Below are 22,349 nucleotides of genomic sequence, written 5' to 3' on the forward strand. Positions count from 1 at the left end.
GTTGAGGGATCTCTCAAGCAGGCTTATTTGAGAGACGCCATGTGGGACTCAATCTACAATGTATTTTGACGATCCTACCGTTGACCAATTAATTAGAAGGTAGTAATTTTAGCGGTTATTAAAAACTATGTTCGTCTAATTTGTCCATTACAACAAGTTGTCTTAGTTATCTCTAATTTTGTTGATTTTTTCCGAGTATGATCTATGAATTAAGAGATTAATATTCAACTGCCAAATCATCGAAATTCATTGTAGATTGAGCCCTACAAGGTGTGTATATATATGTGAAGAGAAACTTACCATGTGATAGGTTCATTACAACACGATAGCCTTTTGACGGACATTAATTTGTATGGAACAAGTTCATTACAACATGATATCTCAGTGCAATGATCTAATATCATGTGAAGAGAAACTTACCTGTAGCATTATTTTATTGCACTAAAGCCCTAAAGTGACCGTGACCAAGTTCTTTGTAAGTTCTTATTCATTGGGTGTATTTTTACTCACCGCTCTCAAGTGGTGATAATGTTCATCATCCTATTCATTACCATTGGATGCGTTTAAATTATGAAATTCATGTCTATCCATCACTCAAATCTAGAAATCTAAACTTATTCAACAATGATAATAAAATGGTAAACCATCACTATCGCTTAAAGGTGAGAAGCAAAAATATTTCCATAATCCAGTTGATGTCGAAGTTCATGTGCATAAATGATAAATGTGGAGCCTTGGTGATTGGCTTGAATTGGTAATGATGGATAAAGTTGTTGCCGACGCCATCATTTGGTCAAAAGACTGAAAGAGCATTGGAGCGAATAATGCAAATATGCAGTAAGTAGTACTAAAAACTAAACTATGTAGTCTCTCCTCATATCCCATACAATAACAAGAGCCAATAACAAAATCCTTTGCTGAAAATGACAAACAGATCCCATTAAATAAAAGAGTTGGAGGAAATTATATACATATGTTGCAATAGTTATACATATTATGGGACCACTCCATATTAGAATCTTTACGAGAAAGGATTCCTATTTTTGAAATTAAAGGATTCCTATTTTTGAAATTGGTTGTGGGGCTCACATCTTATTGAATTTTAACAATTCGACTGTCTGTTTTTTAAGTCCCACCTGATACATCATCCTTGCAAAATATTAGCCAAATTGGAAATATTTGATGCATCTAATTGAGTTCAAAGAAAATTGACGAACACAATGTTCTAAGAAACATTGAAATTTCATGACAATTAAATGAGCAAATAGTTTCAAATTGAATTGAATTTTTAAAAGGATGATATATTGAATCGACACTTATAAAATAGACGGTTCGAGTCGTTTAAGCTCAATATAAAGTGGATACCACGACTAATCTCTATTTTTTGAAAAAAAAAATAGAAATCTCTTCCGTTAATTGGCTTTATATATATATATATATATACACACACACACATACTGTATATTATATAATGAAAAATATAAAAATATTCATACACATGTATTGTATATTATATAATGAAAAATGAAAAATATAAAAATATTCAATAGCCATTCAGTACTATGGTCTGCTGATATTCATCTTCACTTGGAAGTGAGAAATCTTAGGTACGAATCTCGTAGATGGCGAATTCAATACCAAATTAAATTGTACATTATGTGGCTTAGCCAAACTCACATTTCTCCTAGTGTAAAAATATCAATGTACTAAAAAAATTAAATAAATAAAAAAATCAATAGAGAGCATTGTTCATTGTTATTGACCAAGTCCATGTGCTATAGCCTATAGCTTAATCATTTCTGTCTTAGCAAGAAGCTGGGTCATCTTATAAGGGAGACCCTGGACCTTGAGAAAATAGGAGGAACACATCTGTTCTTTGACCTAATTTAGAAAGAAAAAAATTAATAAACCACTAGAGAAATGATTTTAATACACCGTTTTTCTCCACATGCATATTTAAAGGTTATTTTTTACCTTCATATTGAAAAAACTAATGAAAATCAAGCGGACGTAAAAATTATTGCTCTAACATATGTTTAGTTTAACTTTTCATCTCTAATAATACTCTCTCTTTTGAACAAACTTTGAATATTTTATTATTAATTCAAACTCAACCCACTTATTTCTAAAACAACCTTCTCTTTCTTCCTTTTTTCCTTGCTCAAGGGTCCAACCTTGAGTTTATTTTTATTTTATTTTTAATATTTAGCTGATGAACAATTACTCTGTAAATTTAAAAAGTGACTATTCATTTTGGATATGCTCTAAGCCGCTACTCGTGTTAGGCTTATTCCACCCATTTGTGGGCCTAGGCAACACAAATCTCATGATCCTCAATTGCATTTTCATGCATGAAGATATTCTAGCTCACCTTGCTTAAGTGGTTGTGATGTTTATTATCTCTTTAATTATCGTTAAAAGAGTAAAAATGTAAGGATGATGATAAAATGAGGTTAATGATTTATAATGATTTATACGCACAATTTTTTTCTCTGTTTATTTTTGTTCATTAACTCTTCTTTACTCTATTCAGCCTAAATTTATCAAAATTAAACCAAGCGGGTATGAACATAAAAAATAAAAAATAAATCTGTAAGGCAAGTTTTAGTGTTTTCAATGAATTGTATATAGAGAAAAAACAACGAGGAATTACTGTTTATTTCTTACCACTTTTGAAGTCCAACACTTTATAAGAACTTTATGAATCCAAATCCTTTCCGGATCTTAAAAATATTTGTAACCGTTTAATCAAATTTCAACGGTCTGGATCATTTGATCTTTATACTCAGATTTTAAGATCCGAAGAGGATATGGGGTCCAAACTTTATCACTTCTTTAAATTATAGAGCCATTTTTATATTCTTGACCCATCTTTTTTCCAAGCCACATACAAAAAGCTAGTTCATCTTATTCATTAATATCCACGTGACAAAAATCAAATGAGAATGGTCAAGCAAACATATATTTCCTTTTCACTATCATATGGAATATTGGACTAGTCAAAATGTCGACTTATGCATAAAGACGTGTAGATTAATTAAGAAAAAAAAATTTAATTGGATAAATGTTCCTTTTGATAACAGGGTATTTGGGTGAAATATGTTAGAGATTAGACTAAGTTTGTAAACTAAATTTGTAAATTAAATGATGTATCATTAATACAAAATGAGCACGTTAATGTAATAATTCAATCATTAACTTCCATGTTATTTAGTTTACGAAATTTGGTCTACACATATAATTGAACAGCAATCAACAACTTCGAACGATAAATGGATTAATAACACTAAAATGATTAAATCAACATTTTGCATGACAGAGAGTTTGCATATATTTTAATTTGGGACTCAATTGCTAATAGATTTCTTTACAAGCATTTAAATTTTAACTTCTTAACTACAAAGACTAAACTTCCAATTACCTTATCAACTCGACGACTATTTATCCAATTTGACTTTAAGAAACCTAATAAAGGGAATCTTAGACTTGGTAAGACAACAAATTAGCCGACACATAGAACCTTTGTTTTCGATCAAACTCAAAACTCGTCTTCTACTTTGACCAGTTGACTCATTCCTTCACATTGACACAGCGACAGCCAGCACCATGTCAAAAAGGGATTCTCTCCGGGAATTCCATCAGTCTACGAAAACGGAAAACTTACGGCTTGGGATGAGAGCCCATTGGATCTTCATACTTTTACGACTTTTGTTCTTTTGTTTCGCCATATTTGACCATTTTTTATTTATTTATTTTTATTCAGGGTAATACCAAAAGAAACCTTACCATGGCTTTAAGGCTTCGTCTTGTTTTATGGCTAGTAGGCCATACTCTTTTTGATTTTGAGTATCTGTATTTAACGATCCATTTTTATTTGTATTTTGTGAAATTTTGACGCCTAAACAGTTAGTTGTTCAAAACATTACATTTTTTTGTTCCTAATTAACTGACGTTATCATCAATTTTCTTTGATTGTGTTTGGTCGTCCTTGTGTTGGTCGTGGCGTCACCCATATAGCTTAATGAAAAATCGCTTCAGGTAACCTTTGCAGCACGAAATATTTTCAACAAAAGAACTTCTAGTCATTTTAAAAGCACTTCAGGCAACTTTTGCAGCACAAAACTACTTAGACTAGTGATCAACTCATGATGTTGGTCTTCTTTTATTCAGATCATCTTAACAAACCAAATGCGTTAATTCTTAAACTCCTAGTTCTCCAAAACTACGCTATGATCAAAACTAGCTGGCTTCAAGGATACTGTTTGTACCTTATATTTTAAACGGCCAATTGGCCCAGCTAATTTGAAGGACTTTAAGCCTAAAAAGGGCCATCACAGAGTGACTTCGGTACATTTAGGATCAAAAGCCGTTGGGCCTACGTTTAATTACCAGGCGTAAAGTTTAAGGAAGCCTTATATTTAGAGAGTTAGCATCCGGGGACATGCTTTAATTAACGCACGTTTCGAAACCTATTTTGTAAAGCTTATTGTAATGTATTTCAACCATTCGAACCGTCTATATTTTATACATCACTTATAGATCATCCTTGATTACACAAATCCAAAACTATACCATTAAAACATTCATTTCTAGTGAAGAAAATAATCGATTACGGTTCTACATACAAACACTAAATTTATCCAACAGTCATATGGTTAAGGATTTAGGTGGGCTTTTTGGTAGACATAATCTTTGAGGTAATACATAAAAAATAAACATTGGATCATTGAAATACATTACGGAGTGGGCTCCAGAAAAATGTGTATTGCCGGATCTTAGCCCACATATATATTCAACAACGATATTGGAGTGCCAGTTGAGGTTAAATCACACGAATCCGAATCCTCGCCGGATCCTTTTTGTGAGGATCTTGGGATCCATGAATCGAGTCCGTTCATCGTACATCGTGCGGTCAAAAATCATTTTAAATATTTTTATTTAAAATTAAACAAAAATAATACCTGACAAAAAACTGACTGCACGATGTACGATGAATGGACATGATTCACGGATTCCTAAGATCCTCACTAAAAGGATCCAGAGAGGATCCTGTTGGAAATCATATATCATTAATAATTTGGTAATGAAAAGGATAAGATAAGGTTAAATCGTGGAGAGTCATAATTCTAGTCCAAGAAAGATTCTAGTGGATTAAGCATGGAGTCATAATCTGGTCGAAGAAGAATTGTAGAGGATAAAAACATAACTAGTTAGAAGGTTAATTTGCAGAAAGTTTGACAGGATGACGTTGCCTACATGCATCGTTGAGATGTTACATGCATAAAGAAGTCCTACTGGCCAAGTTCTTTTACATAAAGGTCTCCTTTGGCAACTCGGACTGTATTGACTATTTTTGTCGAATAGAATAAATAGCCACCGAATAGTACTGACTAAATTAGTCGGACGTTCGATGCAGTATCAGACTAATAACCGTATTATTTATTCTGTGCTTGGTATTGTGCCAGATAGGAAGAATCAAACTTAAAATAAAATTAAACTTACAATAAAATTTAAAAAAAAAACTGAAATCATCTATTTTTCCCCAAACATTGATTCAGCACCAATGCTGGATATCATGCAAAAGAAAAGCTCTACTACCAACTCCACAGCTAGGCTTTGTTTAAGCCGAAACTCAAAAGGCAGTGAGGGAAAGAAAAAAAAAATTGACATCCTAGGCTTTGTTTGTAGGGGTCGGAGATGCAGTGGCGGAGAAGAGGGAGATAGATCCGGTAGCCATGAGAAGATGTAGGGAGAAAAAAGTCTTGTTCTGGGCGGTTAAATGGAACCTCCTGGTGGTGGTGGTTCATGGTGGACGGCTGAGGAATTGGGTTTTGGGATTTGTGGGAAGGAGGGGGAAGAACAGAGGGAAGGGAAACAAAGAAGAATATGTTCATCTCAATCGACGCCGATGATGGTCACTGCCAACCAATCACCATGAGCACCATCAGGATCGCAGCCACTCAAAGGAAAGGGAACCAGACTAATAATCCACTCATTTTGGAATGGTTTATTAAGAAGGTGTATACCTGACTATCCTATCTGATTGCTTAAATTAATCTGGCGACTATTTAGTACGAGAGGACACTAAGCAGTCAAGTCCGTACTATTGGTCCTATCCGATCCCTTATACGGTGTGCCAAACACGACCAAAGTGTTTAGTACACTTGTTTTAATAAGTGGGGGCTCAAATTGATAAGAAGAGAGACCTTATATGAACTTATAAGTAAGTTGCGCTATTCCTCATACTGTCAATTCATTTTACGGTAGAACCTCAACTTTTTTCTTTTAGACGTGTTATTAATTATAAGGGCTTTCTACTATGTCGTTGTAATTTATGATATGATTTGTGTCCATGCATTGATGAGCTTTCCCCCATCAAACTACCCCATGAAATGTGTTCTCCTTGGTCATATATACATTAGAGTGATACAGAAATAACACTTGATAGTTGACATATGTTGGTAGGGGTTGTGGCGCGATTGTTTTCAGTTCAGTGCCAAGGAAAGCTTGAGAGAGGGAGGATGTCTACATTTGTGCCACTGTTGGAGGTTGCAAATAAATGGTGTTTGTACAATGTTGCGCTAAATTTCACTTCTTAACCAACCAATTTAGGACCGAATAGTACGTTGGTTGATTAGGTTCTTTTTTATGCCTCGAAGACCGACGACTTTGGGCGTTATGTGTGTTATGTTTACCTAAAATGAAAATAAATAGAATGACGTGAAAACAAAACTCGTTTAATCGCTTCATAACTGAAACAAAATTTCAATTTTGGAAAAGAAACATTTGGGTACTCAATATGTGTGATAAGGTGTCACAGAGACTTGGACTGAATCCTACCGCTAGTAGGCCTGGTTTGTGCGCCTTTTGCAAAACAAAAATGGGAGCCTATGGTGTATGATCACCATACATCTAATCATTTGTCACATTTCCTTTCATTTAACCTTAGTTAATTGTTTTCAAAATTCAAAAAATAACATTTAATATAAAAGTTAACTAGAGTTACGTAAAATGACTGACAGATGATTAGCTGTATGACGAGCATACACCATATTTATAGTGGTAAGCATAAATGTTCCCAATAAAAATTAGGGAACTTTCATGAAAATGGCTTGACCTAAGTTCTTTTTAACAAAAAATCATGCTATAACTTTATTTAATGAAAAATACTTAAATTTTAATAAAAAAATCCTTAGACTTTAATAAAATGGGACAAAAAACTTAAATTTTAATGAAAAAGATATAATTTTAATATTAAAAAAATTTCAAAAAAATACTGACCTGATGGACCCATGCATCCTCACACATACTGTTTATGAAACTTAACGGTACTACACTATTTATGAAACTTACTACATTGTTTATGAAACTTAACGGTACTACACTGTTTATAAAACTTAATGGTACTACACTGTTTATGAAACTTACTACATTGTTTATGAAACTTAACGGTACTACACTGTTTATGAAACTTAAAGGTATTACACTGTTTTTGAAGCTTAACGATACTACACTGTTTATGATACTTAACGGTACTACACTGTTTATGAAATTTAATGGTACGACACTATTTGTGAAACTTAACGCGAGCTGGGCACACATGTTTTTATTTTATGTTTTTTTTTCTTTTTATCTTTATCATTAAATAAAGTTATTAGATGATTTTTTTGTTAAAATGTAAAATTTTAAAGTCATTTTCATTAATTTTCGTTAAATTACTTAACCCCTTAATAGGCTCAATTTTATTTATGGCCCAAACACATATTAACTCAAAATCAGTTAGTAATAATAGATAAGGGTCATCTGAACTAATCCTAACAGGGCCAACACGTAACCAAAATAAGTTTAAGATTTTTGGACTAATATATAAGCTATGGGGCTTATTTAGAATTGATTCGAAAATAACTAAACGTGCTTGACGTTACAAAAAATGCTTCTAATTATGTTTGATAAAAAAAAAAATTATGTGTTCAAAAAGTATTCCACGTGCTTTTTAAGATAATACTTGTATTTTTATTATAAAGAAAAAACTATAGTACTTTTAATGAAAGCACTTTTGAGCAAGAGTGGTTTTAAAAGAGAAAAAAAAGCTTTTCTAAAACCATCTTGAACCCTTGGCTTAAAACTTAAAATTTTTAGCCCATAAATTTTTGGTTTTAATTCAGAAACAATTTTTCTGCTCCAATCATTTTGACCTAAAATTTTAATCTCAGATTATTAATGAATGAATTTAGGCTTTTTTTTTTTTTGTTAAAATTAACTTTTAAAAAAATTATGTAGACTATCATAAATTAATTTTATGAACATTTTAACCTAAAAATATTTAAATTCTGATAAATATTGAAAAATCATTAAATCGATGTATGAAACTTATTACAAACGACAATTCATAAACCACATAAATTTAATACAATCGATAATTCATAAACTACATAAACTTAATAATGATATCCACCATCTTAACTCGGTGGTGGACTTGGGATATAGCCTTGAGATGAATTATCATCTTAAAATATACTCCTTGTGGCATGTCTTCACCAAATTTCCTTTTGCTTATCACGTAATCACTTCTTCCTCTCTAGAGTGTATTTGTTGAGGTCCTCCATCATGAACATTCGAACCTTTCTTGCTCCCTATCCCCTTCGTGTGTAATGGCCAAACGCATTCGGGTCGCTTCTTCCTCCCGAGAGCTATGGCTTTCGGTCAATCTTGCAAACCGGTAGCAATTTGTGCACTAATTGGATCTTGGGACTTCCCTTTTCTCTTTTTGCTTCCTTTTGCTTATCTTTTCCCGAGGGCCTTGCAAAAGAAGAAGTTGGGGTCAATTCATTGACATCATTTGTCTGTGTGGCTTCACTATGAAATAATCTTCCCCATTGTTGGTCCGCATCGGTTCCCTACCTCGGATAATCCTTGAGGACGTTCCAAGCAAGTTGCAACTTAAAAGCTTCATTTTTTGGTGTAGTTCTTGTCATGTAAATTGCCATTGCTTTGTCACCCTATGCAAGAAATACTAAAAAACAATTAGTTGCAAAATAATATTATGTACATGACAAATAAAATATCAACAAAGAAACTCACAACTTCTTCAGCGCTCCTTCCACTAGCCATGTCAACCACGGCTCTCTCCAAACTTCCCTTCCATAAAGTGCACGCTTTGTTGATAACCTTCCACCGATCGTAAACACCATCACCTTTCCTTCGGTCGGCGTTGGAGTTTTCATTGAACTTATCAACGATTTTACCCCACAAAACCTTTTTATTTTGTTTCGTGCCAACGACACCATCTTCACTAATTATAGAAACCCATGCCAAGCATAAAACAACATCTTCCTCAAAGGTCCAATCACAACCTCTAATGACACACCCCGATCCAAAAATTAGGGTGTGCTGGTCGTCACGTGAGGTGACATAGCCAAGTGCGCAATGCGGAAGTAATAGAGTGAAAATACGAGAAAAATAAAGTCGACGAGATAATTTACAATAAAAAGATTAGTGAGTACTAGTGACAAACATAGAAGGAAAAATGCAAAGTAGAAGTTCAAGTATCCTAGGTGCAGTCCAGAATAAACAAACACTACACAAGCGTTAACTAGAAAGTCCTACATGGAGGATGCTCTGTTAGAAATGCCTCGATGCCTCCTTCGTCAACCACGTCTTCGCTACCTAAAACCTGGAGGGGCGCAAAATAGAAAACATGAGTGGGCAAAAACAAAGTTTTTCAAAATCATTTCATTCTCAAAAGTTATAACCCCTCTCTGTAAAACCTGTATACTTTCCACAAAATACTATACATACTCGTATATCAAATCATGCTAAAACGATAAAGCTCAAATATGCCATGCCAGAATATGCCGCGTCAGAATATCCAAACAAATAGCATAAACATCAAGCATGTGAGATAAAACAAATCATAATATGCTAGTAATATCAGTACGTCAGCCGGAGTCACCTAAAGTGACCTGTACGGTTGAAACCATAGCTCCTCAACCATTATCCTGCACACGAGTTGGAACCACCTATAGTGGTCTGTACGATAGGCTAGTATATATAAATATGCTTAGTGCTACGATCACGTGAAGGCTGTACGATGTATGGCAAGTCACCTACGAGTCGGAACCACCTAAAGTGGTCTGTATGACAGGCTGGCACCTGTTTTGGATCCAAGGTGAGCGTACGGTGTGAGAGGTGAACGATCATGTGAAGGCTAGGCCCTACTCTGGTGGAGCACAATCACCGAGGTGCAGGAATACAAGCTATAACTCAATCTCCTCAACACCACATCTATCACTAACAACATACTCACCTGACTTACCTGAGCGTCCACAGCACCAAAGCATAACCAACACAATCACAATAATAATATCGACGATATTCGACATGGCATTTCAATTATAAAACCATTAAAATGTAATTTCTGGAAAGAATACCAATCTATATATATACTGAAAACAAAAGCCCACTCACTGATACGTAGAAGGGTCGTAAGCCTCGAGCCTCGCGTGGTTGCGCTCGTCCTCCGGATAGTCCTCACCAATATGCAAAACAACTATAAAAACATCAAATTAACGCACATAACCAACCTTAGGTAATAACTTCTCATACATTGCTTAAATGGGTGTTTGAATATACCAACGTGCTCTACTTAACCTCATGAACATCCCCATATTTTTAAAATAATTTTCCGACCTCTTACGCGCTTCCATGCACCGGCCAAGGCACGGCCAGACGCGCTGGCCACTTACGGGCACTTGCCTGGCATGCGTATAGAACCCTAACGCCGTTAGGGAATATTCCGTTAAAACCCTAACAGAATTTAACGGCCGTTACCTGACGCCGTTAGAATATTCCGTTAACTCTGACGGAATATTTGCCTCCTTCTCCGGTGAGCCTCGCCGGTCGCCGTCGTCTGCAACTCGAATTTTCGCCTGTTTCTGGAAAAAACTTCAAACCTTAATATCTTCTTCATTTCTCAACCAAATTCCATGAAATTTGTATCAAAATGAAGCTTACAACGAGTAGAACAAAACCTTACCACTTTTGGAACTTAAATCCAACGGAATCTTGCCAGAGAAACCTCGATAATCCGGCCAAACCTGCAACTTGATAAACTTGAGCTTCCCGACATCCAAAACACTTCAAAATTACTCCCCAAGCTTCGTAAAGATGTCCTAAATCTTCCTAGAACCTTAAAAACTTCTAAAAACCTCACGATCACGTGTGCATGAACAATGCACCAAATCGGGGTTCCATGGTTCTCGGGTTTTCGAAGGTTTCACGTCGATTTAAGGGTATGGATAAGCTCTTGAGCTCACAAAGAACACAAAAGTAATCTCCTCGACGTCGATCTGTGAAAGATGAAGGTAGTTTGAAGAGTGACCGTACCACTTGTACGAACAACGAATGAAATCCGAGAGAAGGAGAGAGAGAGAGAGTCACGGGAAAGAATGAGATGGGTGTGTGTGAGTGTGTGGTCCAAATGGTAGCCCACCAACCAAAAACAAAACAAACCAAACACCCTACAACACTAATTAATGTCCAGGGGCAAAATCGTCATTTCACACCTACGGGTCAAATGATTCAGGATAGGTTATCACATCTAATATGCTCTTTTGCCATCCTGAAAAATTTGGAAATGGGAAGAAATGGTAGAAAGAAAAATTGGAAGAATTGTAGGAGAAAAGTGAGTTTTGTGTGGATGTTTGAACAAATACATAGATATTTATAGAGTTTTTAGGTGAATTTTGAGTTAAATATATATATTTTTAAATTATTTTAGCCTGCAAAATGCGTGAGGCGTGTTGCGCGAGTTGGTGGGCTGAGAGTGGGCCTTTTTCTAGTGCATCTACGTGCACAGCTGGGCTCCATCATTGCTTTTGGGCTAAATCTTGGTTGGTATTCAATCTAAATGAGCTGTATGTGTTTATAAAGATATAAATTCTAAGAAATAAGGAAAATGGTGAAAAATTACAAATTTAAAAAATTCAGAGGCATTAAATTCTTATCATAAACACAAAAGCCAACAGACAAGTCAGTCCAGAAATAGAAGACGCAAAATAATGAAGACTGAAAAGGCAATGCACAGGGAGAAGTCAATACCCGAACCACCACCCTTGCTGACTGGTGAGGCCCCATTCTCTTTAATTTGCCTACTTTTAGAACCTCACCAGAAACCAAGGGTACTTGTACATGGTGCGCTCTTGACTCCCCGCTCTCAATCACCACATCCACAACCTAACAACTACCACCCACCACTCCACCACTCCATCACTCCACTACTTCTTACACCATGCATCTCCCTCTTATTTACCAAAAGACCACTACCACACACCTCTAATGCCCTTGGACTAACAAATATAAGCTAGGAGGAAGTTGTTATTCATGCTCTAAAAAAGTCATGCTGCATTCCTTCTTGTAATTCAAATTCAGTGAATCACTAATTAAGGTATAAAAGGAATGCGGGATGACTTTTTTTTAGTGTGAATAACAAATTCCGATTGCAAACCCTAAATTTAGTATGCATGCATGATTACAAAACACGACCAAACTACTAGATGATTTGTCTCTGGTTGGGGAAGAAGGAAGAGAGATTTAAGTGCAGCTATATGTAAATGGCTGTTACTGCGGGGTAGTGGGATGGTCAGATCCGCCAGAAATAACGCCAACACTGACATTATCAGTAGTAACGGTGGTGCAAATGTTGCTGCTACCGAGGGCGGAAATGATCTGCTGCACCGAGTTGCAGAGATGGTTGTTCATCGCGGTGACACTGGCGAGGTTGAGTTTCGCAGATGGGCTTGTGCTGGCAAGAACTTGGAACCCCACAGTCAGCAAACAACCCGAGTTCATGATGCGGTTTTCCTGATTCTGATCTGGCGATGAGGTTCCATGATCAGCTGCAGTGGCAGCACTAGATTCGATAGGCTGCACTGGGACAATGACAAAGCCTAGAGGAAGGAGGGGAATGCAGGATGGGTCTTCTCCGCTCATTGCCAACTGGATGCCATCAACATCCATGGTTGCATACACCACCAGGCTGCCTGACTCATCAGTGCAGCTCTCTTGTAGCATTATCTCTATGTTCTGCGATGAGTTGCTCGATACCTGTATATATAAACGTATGACGTAATATATGATGGTCAGTTATGTATTAGTACGAATTGAAAATGAAAAGGAGATTTGAACTACAGGAATAATTTATAAGGAAGATGTAAAGTAGCAATACGCTACATTAGTAGAAGTAAATTCAAAGGGAGTGCGTAAGCTTACATTTATACGAAGAAGAGAAATGCAGTTTCCAGGATGAGAGCCATTGGCAATGTGAGCCACTTCATGTAGGGAATTCCCATTGGTAAGAACATCGAGCTGCTGGCATAATGCAGGAGGCTAAAAGAGATCAGCAAAACATTTTGTGTCAAGAGAATAACCATAGCTGGTTTTTACTTCTTGTTTTAGCTAGCAAAACAACGTAAGTACCTGAGCTCTGCGGCGTTCATCCCGTAGGAGTTCAAAGACACGGTAGTGCGAATAAGGGAGCCAAGTGGTGGAAACAGCAGTGAGAATGACCCCAATGGGTTGACCAGGTTCTGTGACTTTCCTTGTGGTTATTCTAACAGTGTCATCTGGGGAATCAGATATAGCCGTCCACGACTGCCCATTGGAGGTGCTCATGCTTACACAAAATGTTCTTATCATTCTCTGAGCCAAGTTCATCATGTTCTTGCGTGCTTCGGGTGAAGGTATCACTACATGTACAGAAGCCAATTAATATATTATACTTTTCCTTGATTATAAATGCTGGCAACTAGTTTGTAACGGGTAACTGTTTATCTCTGAAAAATAATTATCACTTGATTATATGATAAGGAGAAAGATCAGTAATTTAACCTCCGAGGTCTGATATATTTCTGGCCATGAGACTTGCAACCCTTTCGCATTGCCTTTGTAAGACTGCAAGCCATCGTTGCGCCCCAAATGCCATCCCACTGTAGACATAGTGACTGAATATTTGGTGTACAGGCTTCTCCTCTATCTCTGCATGTTCTATCCATGTAACCTGTGCAGAAGCCAGAAAATAGTAAGTCTGATACATCTAATACTTCCCACGTACATTTTTACTTTCGCTAGTAATTAAGGCCATATAAATGTACGTTGGAAGCGAACTTGAATCGGTTGAATTAACATGTTATAGGAAATGATTGCAAAAGGAGTACAATATTTTGATGGGTATAACTAGGGAACTGGAAAACTAAAAGCATGCGCGTAGAGGTTGAGTGAAAGAAGCGGGAACACACCCTTGAGTATCCGTTGGGCATATCTTGGATAAGACAGCCGGATGGCCATCTCTTGTACCTGGGAAAAGATGATTGAAGGTTGTCATGGAAGCTATCTATGGGAAAATCAACAATTGCCCAGCTTCCCTCCTCTTCATTTTGTTGACAATAACGTAGAAAATGAGTTTCTCGGGTTGGCACCAGAGGAGAAACAACTTGCAATTCCGCATACATCTGCAAATCCAATTAAGTACAACCAATTAATGTGTCTTGATGAACATACGGACTTATGATTTGAGAATTTCAAGCTTTGAGATACCTACCAGCTGAAGGGAACCGTTTGCTTGACCTGAAGGGTCTGCTGAAATAACTTGAACAGTTTTAGCTCTTGAAACTATAGAAGGAAATAATTCCATCCACTTATTCTGCAAAAGGATAATTGAAATAAGACAAAACGGAATTTATCAGATTATAGTACTAGATATATAGTATATTTGATCACCCAGAAATAATTGTTTTAAATCTTAAGTAATCACACAGTGAAAAAGAATAATTTGTATAGTTTGGCAACTATATATGAAAGTAGCAAGTTGTTAATTAAATATACAGGAATGTCATGAATTTAGACAACTGGTTAAGTTTATTCTAGGGTTTTGTCTGGTCCAAGAACATTACTCACTAATTAATCAAGGCATTGCATGAATTCTCTAATAAAAACGAGGGCACTTACAGCATCAAGGAAGGCATCTACAAGATTAATGCTATTCATGATAACCACAACACTATCGCGAGTAGCTTCCGTCCTGCACTGATCACTAGGCTGCTGCTTGAGGTTCAAAGGCCATGGCGGGAATATGCGGGCATGTTCTTCAACATTTAACACTTCCTTCCCGTTCTCATTGTTCCGGCTCCAAAGAGGCTCACCAGCCCGGCACATCTTAATAAGCTCGGCAACTGAGGATACCGCAAGCTCTACTGCAAGTGATTTTTCGTCATCTGATAAGACACCACCCCAACTCCCAGCAGAAGCAGGGTAGTGAGAAGGTACAGGAGGTGGCAACAGAGGCATGGGAATCATTTCCGCGGAAGAAGTCATCGGGTACTCTTGGAAATGCCTTGGATAGATATTCATATCCAAATCCAAGTTGAACGCGGGCATTAGTGGAGCTCCAGGTGCCATTGTTTGGATTTGCTGCCCACTAGTGTATTGAGAATTCAGGCAGAAAACTCGTTCCAACTGTGAGCACAAATTTTGTCATAACTTATCAACCCTAAACAATTACTCACAAATGAAAATGCATGATTAATAGATATATCTCTTCAATATGCTGTAGTCAATCCAATTAAAATTTTTACTGCTTTTGATCATCCAAAATTACAATTCAACTTAATTAGTTTGTTCTGCAGTCCATTCAGCTGATTATCATAATTATACATTAAACAGTTGCACTGCTATTTTTTTTCCATGAACAAAAAAAAAAAAAAAGAATGAACTTTTGATAATGAAATTACCATAAAATAATTAAGAGAAGTATCAATACCTCTTCTCTAAGTCGAGCATTCTCAAGGCGAAGATGTTGTTCATCTAAGCCAATGTCCGCAATCATAGCAGGACCTTTACAATTGGGGCACATAATATTGCTCAGCGCTGCTTGTAGCCGGTAATTCTCATTCTTTAGGTTCTCATTTTCGGCTCTAAGCATGGCATTATCAGACCGATCTTGTTGTGCCTACAATAATTTTTGTTTTCAAACCATAACAAACAGAAAAATTAGTCAAATTTAAGCAGAAATTAAGATAATAAATCGTGGCTGTAATAATACTTGACATAACCCTAGCTGCTAATGACACGCATAAAACAAAATTAAGGAAAAGAAAAAGAAAAAGAAAAAGAGAACCCCTAGATGCTAAAGGGGATATGAATACCTATACTTTATTGCTGAACTTTGGGAAGCACATGATTTGGTAAAGGGTTTAATGCACATATATTAATTTGGCTTCAGACCTTATTAATTGTTAAAGAAGACTATACGTATATGCAGTCTGCAGAGAGACAGATGGAGCGATCGTGGTTATATATGTTTAGGGCTTAAAGCTAGTCGTTCAGTAAGAACGATGAACGCGGTTTCTGGGGAAGCGTGTTAATGTTACCTTCATCTGGGTTCGCCGGTTTTGGAACCAGAACTTGACCTGACGCGGCTTCAGCCCCAGTTCTTGACTCAGTTTCATCCTCTGCTTGTCGTCTGGGTGCGGACACTCCTTAAACATACTGTAATATGTAAAGGAATTAACACGTTAATTATTTTGTTTGTGAGAGAGAGAGAGAGAGAGAGAGAGAGAGAGAGATCGATCTAGTAGAAGTACTTTTCCATTTCTTGGATCTGATGAGCAGTGTGGCGATGGTAGCGTTTCTTCTTGGGAGGTTGCAGTTGGTTGTCGGCTTCTTGTTCGTTGCCAGATTTCTCTTCAATTTGCTCGCTCCCGGACCCGCTTTCCATCATCTGATCTTCCTTTCCTTTCATCATCTTTAGAACCCCATTTTCTTCCTTCTGTTTATTTCATTTATCATCGCAACAATGTTAGTTAAAAGGATCAAACATTACAAATTAACAATTAGTTAAGAGATTGTTGAATAATGCCAAAATTATTAACAGAAAGGTTGCTTACAGGAGGACTGAGGATGGAAGAGAAAGGCTGGAAAGGCAGCTGATGATGGGTAGGCATGAAGTTGAAGTTAGGGTTCTGGATCGGCGACGAGAAGAGGGTTTCCGGGCTGACCACGTTGCCACCTCCCATGGCCATGCTTGACATTACTTGGCAGTGCCCATACATTATTTCTTGGACTCTCTAGTGCTCGAAGTTTTGTCAGATAGCTAGCTAGGGTTTGCTCCTCTCTTCTCTCTTCACTTCAGGTTTGAGCCTGAAACTTTCAAATTTGGTATCACAAAACAAGATCAGAAACATTTATACATACATACATATATACATATATATATATATATATATATATATATATATATATATATATATATAACAAAGCAAAAATCACAATTATCTGTCAAGTAAATTTATTGAACATTACTTAAACAAGAAGAGTACTTAAACCCAGAGGAAATAACATCTTTTCTTTTCCTTTCTATTTTTTGATAGCTCCAAAACATTACAAAGGAGACATTAAAAATGCTGAAACTAGAAGTACTCAAGGTTGAAAAATTTGTCAAAAATGAGGTGAGAAATTTCTATCCACCAAGTAATTAACAAAACCATTTCAAGTAACAAACAATACTTCCGGGCAGCTGCAGTTGGAACAAAAAAATCACCATTAAATATGAACATTACCACCTACAAAATTAATGGATACCTACCAGTAAAGAAACTAGAGGAAGAGAGAGAGAGAGAGAGAGAGAGATAGAGAGAGAGGGAGAGAGAGGGAGAGAGAGAGTGAGAGAGTGAGAGCCATGCAGTCGAAGTTGAAGTAGTGTCGGTGTTGTTCGCAAAACGATGACTCACCGTTTTGGTTTGGTTGATCTGCTGGTGCTTCAGAGTTTCAGAGACCCAGTGGTGCTAGTATCCCATCCTCTCTTTCCATCTCTCTCTATTTCTCTAGGTTTAGCATTTTTACACTCTTTCTTTCCATCCCCACAAATCTGCAAATTTATTAATTTACTGTGCGTGGTAAATGCGTTTCGACAGAAACCGATCAACGCCACTTAATTCGTCGTCGGCCGTTTCGGTACACGTGTCCGTTTCTCGATGGAAGAGCAAGCGTTTTTCCCAGACAAGTCTCATCCCCAAGTCAAACCCCTTTCTTTGCTACTAAGACCCCCAAGCCAATTAAGGACGCGTGTACTCACGCAACTTCTGTTATATGATTTGGGGCTCTACTCGCGCTTCGGTCGCGTGCGGTGATTGCTTCTGCTATAACTAGGGAAATTAAAGTCAGTGGGGAGTGGAAATGGCTAAGCGAAGGAAATTGACCATAGCGGGGGTTGAAACTTGAAAGGCATAGGTCTAACTAAAGTTGTAATAACCATTTAGTATTACGGTTTAATAGTATTTTTCTTCATTTATAAGTGAAAAATCTTAGGTTTAATTCAATGAATTTGAACCACATTATTACTAACCTATAATGAGGTTAAGTCCATCTCATTCTCAGATAACATCGTTTGTTAAAAAAAAAAAAAAAAAAAAAACTAGGGTTGTAACTTATGAGAATGGGGTCAAAGGATCTTGGCCGTCCGTTTAACTGAATGTGAGTTCCCACTTCCACTGCTCATGGCGGTGTCCTCAACACGGTTGGAGGTCGGACGAGATGGTCCATATCATTCAACTGGAGGTGGGGTCTATTAGTTCAAGAGAGAAAAGTAAACGAGGTTTTAAACTTGTATTTCTGTATTGGAGTAGAATTAATTTTTAAGATTGCTTCGAACATGTAAAATGAGATATCATAGTGAGTTTTACATCTCAAAATTGTATTGTTCCATTAAAGATACTCTAATTCTTTATACGACAATCACTGCAACAAACAACTATATATTTAGCGAGAAACAAATTCCTCACTAAAGTTTTCTTTTCGTAGCCCTTGATTTTCAATGAGGAAAGTAACTTCTTCGCTAGGTCGTCATAATACGCCCCTCGTGAAAGGTATACAACAAGAAATTTTAGTTTATCCGTTGAAATGATACAACGAGAACGAAGCTTCTTCTTGCGCTTTTGCATTAGTGGTTGAAATGGTAGGAATGAAGTCGCCAAATCCTTTTGGCATTGAAAGGTGTAACTTATTATTTATTGATAAAGATCACATATTGCAAGAACAAATTTTTTGGCTGCAAACTTACCATCAACGAGGCACTCGTTTCCTCACTCCAAATAGCACTGATTTTCTATTATTTTTATTTTTTGTGTCGCCATTAAGTGACCTGTAAAATTTCCCACAGTAGAGGAAATACTCTTCATATTCTCATAAGCAACCTATTGCCAATTCAATTTCTTACTGTAACTAGTTTATTTTTATTTTAATGTTTTATGGAATTCATTGCTACTACAAGAATGAAAGGAAGTACTATAAGTTCACTAAAATAAAAAGAATAAATATGGAATGGTTTCTGCATTAGCATAATTTTGTGCAAGAGTTCCTTAATCCTTTTGCTTCTCCTTCAACTCTTGGATAATTTGTGCACCAAGCTCTTCTTTTTGAGTCTCAACAATCAACTTTATAATGTTCTTCTAATTGTTTGTTCAACTGGGGCACAAATTCGCCGAAGAGTTAGATTTTAATGATTGGGAACCATAACCACATCCCTTGATGCGCCCTAACTTGTGCCAAGAACTTCTGAACAAAATTTTATCATATATATGTCATTCTCCTAGTCCTATTTAGAAGCGTTGTTTCATTCCTTATAGCTATCACCTCATCTCTTCCGACAAATTTATGGCGTGTTCATAACCAATTTATTTCCCTCACCCTTTTGTGTAAAGATATCGATGAATTAAAAAAAGTAGCCATCGTTGGAGTATCCAAAGTAGTATTCTTCTTCTCCAAAGGCAGATGGTCTAATTCTTATCCACCATATGGTTCATATCTGTCATGCTGGTAGGTGATCTTCTTTCTTATCCTTCTTCATCTCTATCAAATCTATATGGAGGCCAACGTTCTGAACTGAAGTAAACGAGCGACACTGTAACACTAGTAATACTAGTCTGAACAGCAGGCCTCAAGAAACCTCGAAATTTTACAAGTGAAATATAACACTGAAGCACAATATAATGCTTTCAAATTCAACCGAGCCAAAATAGAATGTGAAGCCAAAAAGTATATCAACTAGATAAAGGAATTCCAAGCCAATTCATACATAAATGCATGCATATATACATGATACATACATGCTCAAACATTTATAAACATACATGTGTATAAGAATGAAGAAATTAAGAGAGAAATGTTGTTTGGAAGCAAACCAATGACATCAAACCAAAGCAAACTAATTACGCAGTCCAGTGGGCGGCAGCTCCGACGGCCCTTGCAGCCCTCCCCTCAGCAACCATGAATATCTCTCCCTTCACGTAATGATCCGTCACATAATCCACCATGAGTAGCTTCCCTTGGTAGGAAAGTGCCGAGAGGCAACAAAACATCTTCAAGTCATCGAGCTCGAAGAGGCTTTGCTCGCAGACATGAACATCTGCTTGTGCGGCAACTCTTGTTGGTATTTGACAGTTTACTAACTCAATACCAAAATATGTGGGTGATAAGTTTACAAACTCTATCACACCTCTTTCACTTTGCACTCTCAAATAAAATTGGACAAAGAAAGAAATAGAGAAAGGAGGGAAGCAACAAGCTTTGGCAAAACACTTGGACTTTGATATATGAAAAGGTTTACAAACTGTTGGAATAAGAAAGCTTACAAGCTTCTTCACAATTGGAAGTGGGATTCGGATGGGATGATTTACAATGCTTGAGAACTTGGGTATTTATAGCAAACCAAATGATTAAACTAAGATTATTTATTACCACACAAAACACATTAATTGCACCTAATAATTTTTATTCAACCATACCTAACATTGCCTAACTTTCCATGCCTAACTTTGACATTGATTTTCAACAATAGCAACCTGTTTTGATTTGAATTTCCAACACACCTCCTCAAATCAAAACGCCTTCATTCCTAGCATTTCACGCAGTAGCCGGAATGTTTCAATTGGCAATGGCTTTATGAAGATGTCTGCCACTTGTTCCTTGGTGTGACAGTAGACAAGTTCAATTGTCTTTTGCTTCACATGATCCCTTAGAAAATGGAACCTGGTATCAATGTGCTTGCTCCTTCCATGTTGAACAGGATTCTTTGCAAGTTTGATTGCAGACACGTTATCTACGTGAATCACAGTCGATTCCACTTGTGGATGACACACTGACTTCAACAGATTTCTTAACCAAATTGCCTCACACACGGTTGAGGCTACAGCAACATACTCGGCTTCACATGATGACAAAGCAACAATTGATTGCTTCTTTGAAGTCCATGAGAAAGCTGTTGATCCTAGAAAAAACACATAGCCAGTTGTGCTTTTCCTTTCATCTTGGTCACCTCCCCAATCACTATCTGAATAACCAAATAATTTTGCATCTTCACCAAAATTATAAAATAGACCATAGTTTAGAGTACCTCTTATGTACCTCAAAATTCTCTTGGCGGCCAGCCAATGAGACTCCCTTGGTGTTTTCATGTATCGACTCACGAGTCCAACACCATAAACTATATCAGGTCTTGTGATTGTAAGGTACCTTAGGCTTCCAACGAGGCTTTTGTACACTGTTGAGTTTACAAACTCACCCTCTCCTCCTTTGGACAGCTTCAATCCAGTTGCGACTGGGGTATTGACAGTGTTGCACTTGTCCATATTGAACTTCTTCAATATGTCTCTCATGTACCTTTGTTGAGAGATGTAGATACCATCACTTTCTTGCTTCACTTCTATGCCAAGAAAGTATGACATTAATCCATTGTCAGTCATCTCGAATTCACTGAACATGGATTGCTTGAACTCATGGAACATTGCCTCATTGTTTCCTGTAAACAATAAATCATCTACATAGAGACAAATAATTAAGAACTCCCCTTTTTCACCATTCTTCATGTAAACTGAATGCTCGTATGGACATTTCTGAAATCCATTTTGGTGAAGGTAGTTGTCGATCCTTGAGTTCCAAGCTCGTGGTGCTTGCTTGAGGCCGTACAAAGCCTTCTTCAAACGATACACCTTATCTTCTTCTCCTTGTACTTGGAAGCCTTCCGGTTGTTCCACGTACACTTCTTCCTCAAGTACTCCATTAAGGAAGGCTGACTTGACATCTAGTTGATAAATTTTCCATTTATGATGTGCGGCAAGAGAGATTAGCAATCTTACCATGTCAAGTCTCGCAACTGGAGCATAGACTTCATCATAGTCCACTCCATACTTCTGTTTGTAGCCCTTTGCTACAAGCCTTGATTTGTATCGATCCACACTCCCATCTGCAGTGCGTTTGATCTTGTAAACCCACTTGACACCAATAGCCTTCTGATTTGGTGG

At 36.9% G+C, this 22,349-nt stretch overlaps 1 protein-coding gene and 1 long non-coding RNA gene across 15 annotated transcripts; both read right to left on the reverse strand.

The window, feature by feature from the left end:
* Positions 1 to 8,669: 8,669 nt before the first annotated feature.
* On the reverse strand, positions 8,670 to 9,217 carry LOC148696460 (uncharacterized). Its single transcript, XR_015963713.1, has 3 exons — positions 9,082 to 9,217; positions 8,902 to 9,013; positions 8,670 to 8,799 (listed from the first exon to the last, which is right to left on the reverse strand). It is a non-coding gene; the product is annotated as an uncharacterized LOC148696460 (long non-coding RNA).
* Positions 9,218 to 11,974: 2,757 nt separating this feature from the next.
* On the reverse strand, positions 11,975 to 17,905 carry HB-7 (homeobox-7). 14 transcript variants are annotated; one of them, XM_068450634.2, is made up of 12 exons: positions 17,784 to 17,905; positions 16,941 to 17,193; positions 16,638 to 16,822; positions 16,425 to 16,542; positions 15,815 to 16,003; positions 15,004 to 15,510; positions 14,597 to 14,698; positions 14,295 to 14,507; positions 13,888 to 14,056; positions 13,477 to 13,745; positions 13,270 to 13,365; positions 11,975 to 13,104 (listed from the first exon to the last, which is right to left on the reverse strand). In XM_068450634.2, exons 2-12 carry the CDS (start codon positions 17,103 to 17,105, stop codon positions 12,619 to 12,621), a joined length of 2,499 nt encoding a protein of 832 aa, XP_068306735.2. In that variant the 5' UTR covers positions 17,106 to 17,193; positions 17,784 to 17,905; the 3' UTR covers positions 11,975 to 12,618. The 14 variants fall into 14 exon arrangements, with proteins under 14 accessions (XP_068306735.2, XP_068306734.2, XP_088552154.1 ...); XM_068450633.2 differs by having other exon boundaries at positions 13,270 to 13,368; XM_088696028.1 differs by having other exon boundaries at positions 13,270 to 13,386.
* Between the last annotated feature and the right edge of the window lie 4,444 nt (positions 17,906 to 22,349).

This window comes from Pyrus communis, chromosome 6 (assembly GCF_041283825.1).
Source record: "Pyrus communis isolate YQ-2024b chromosome 6, ASM4128382v1, whole genome shotgun sequence".
NCBI lineage: Eukaryota > Viridiplantae > Streptophyta > Magnoliopsida > Rosales > Rosaceae > Pyrus > Pyrus communis.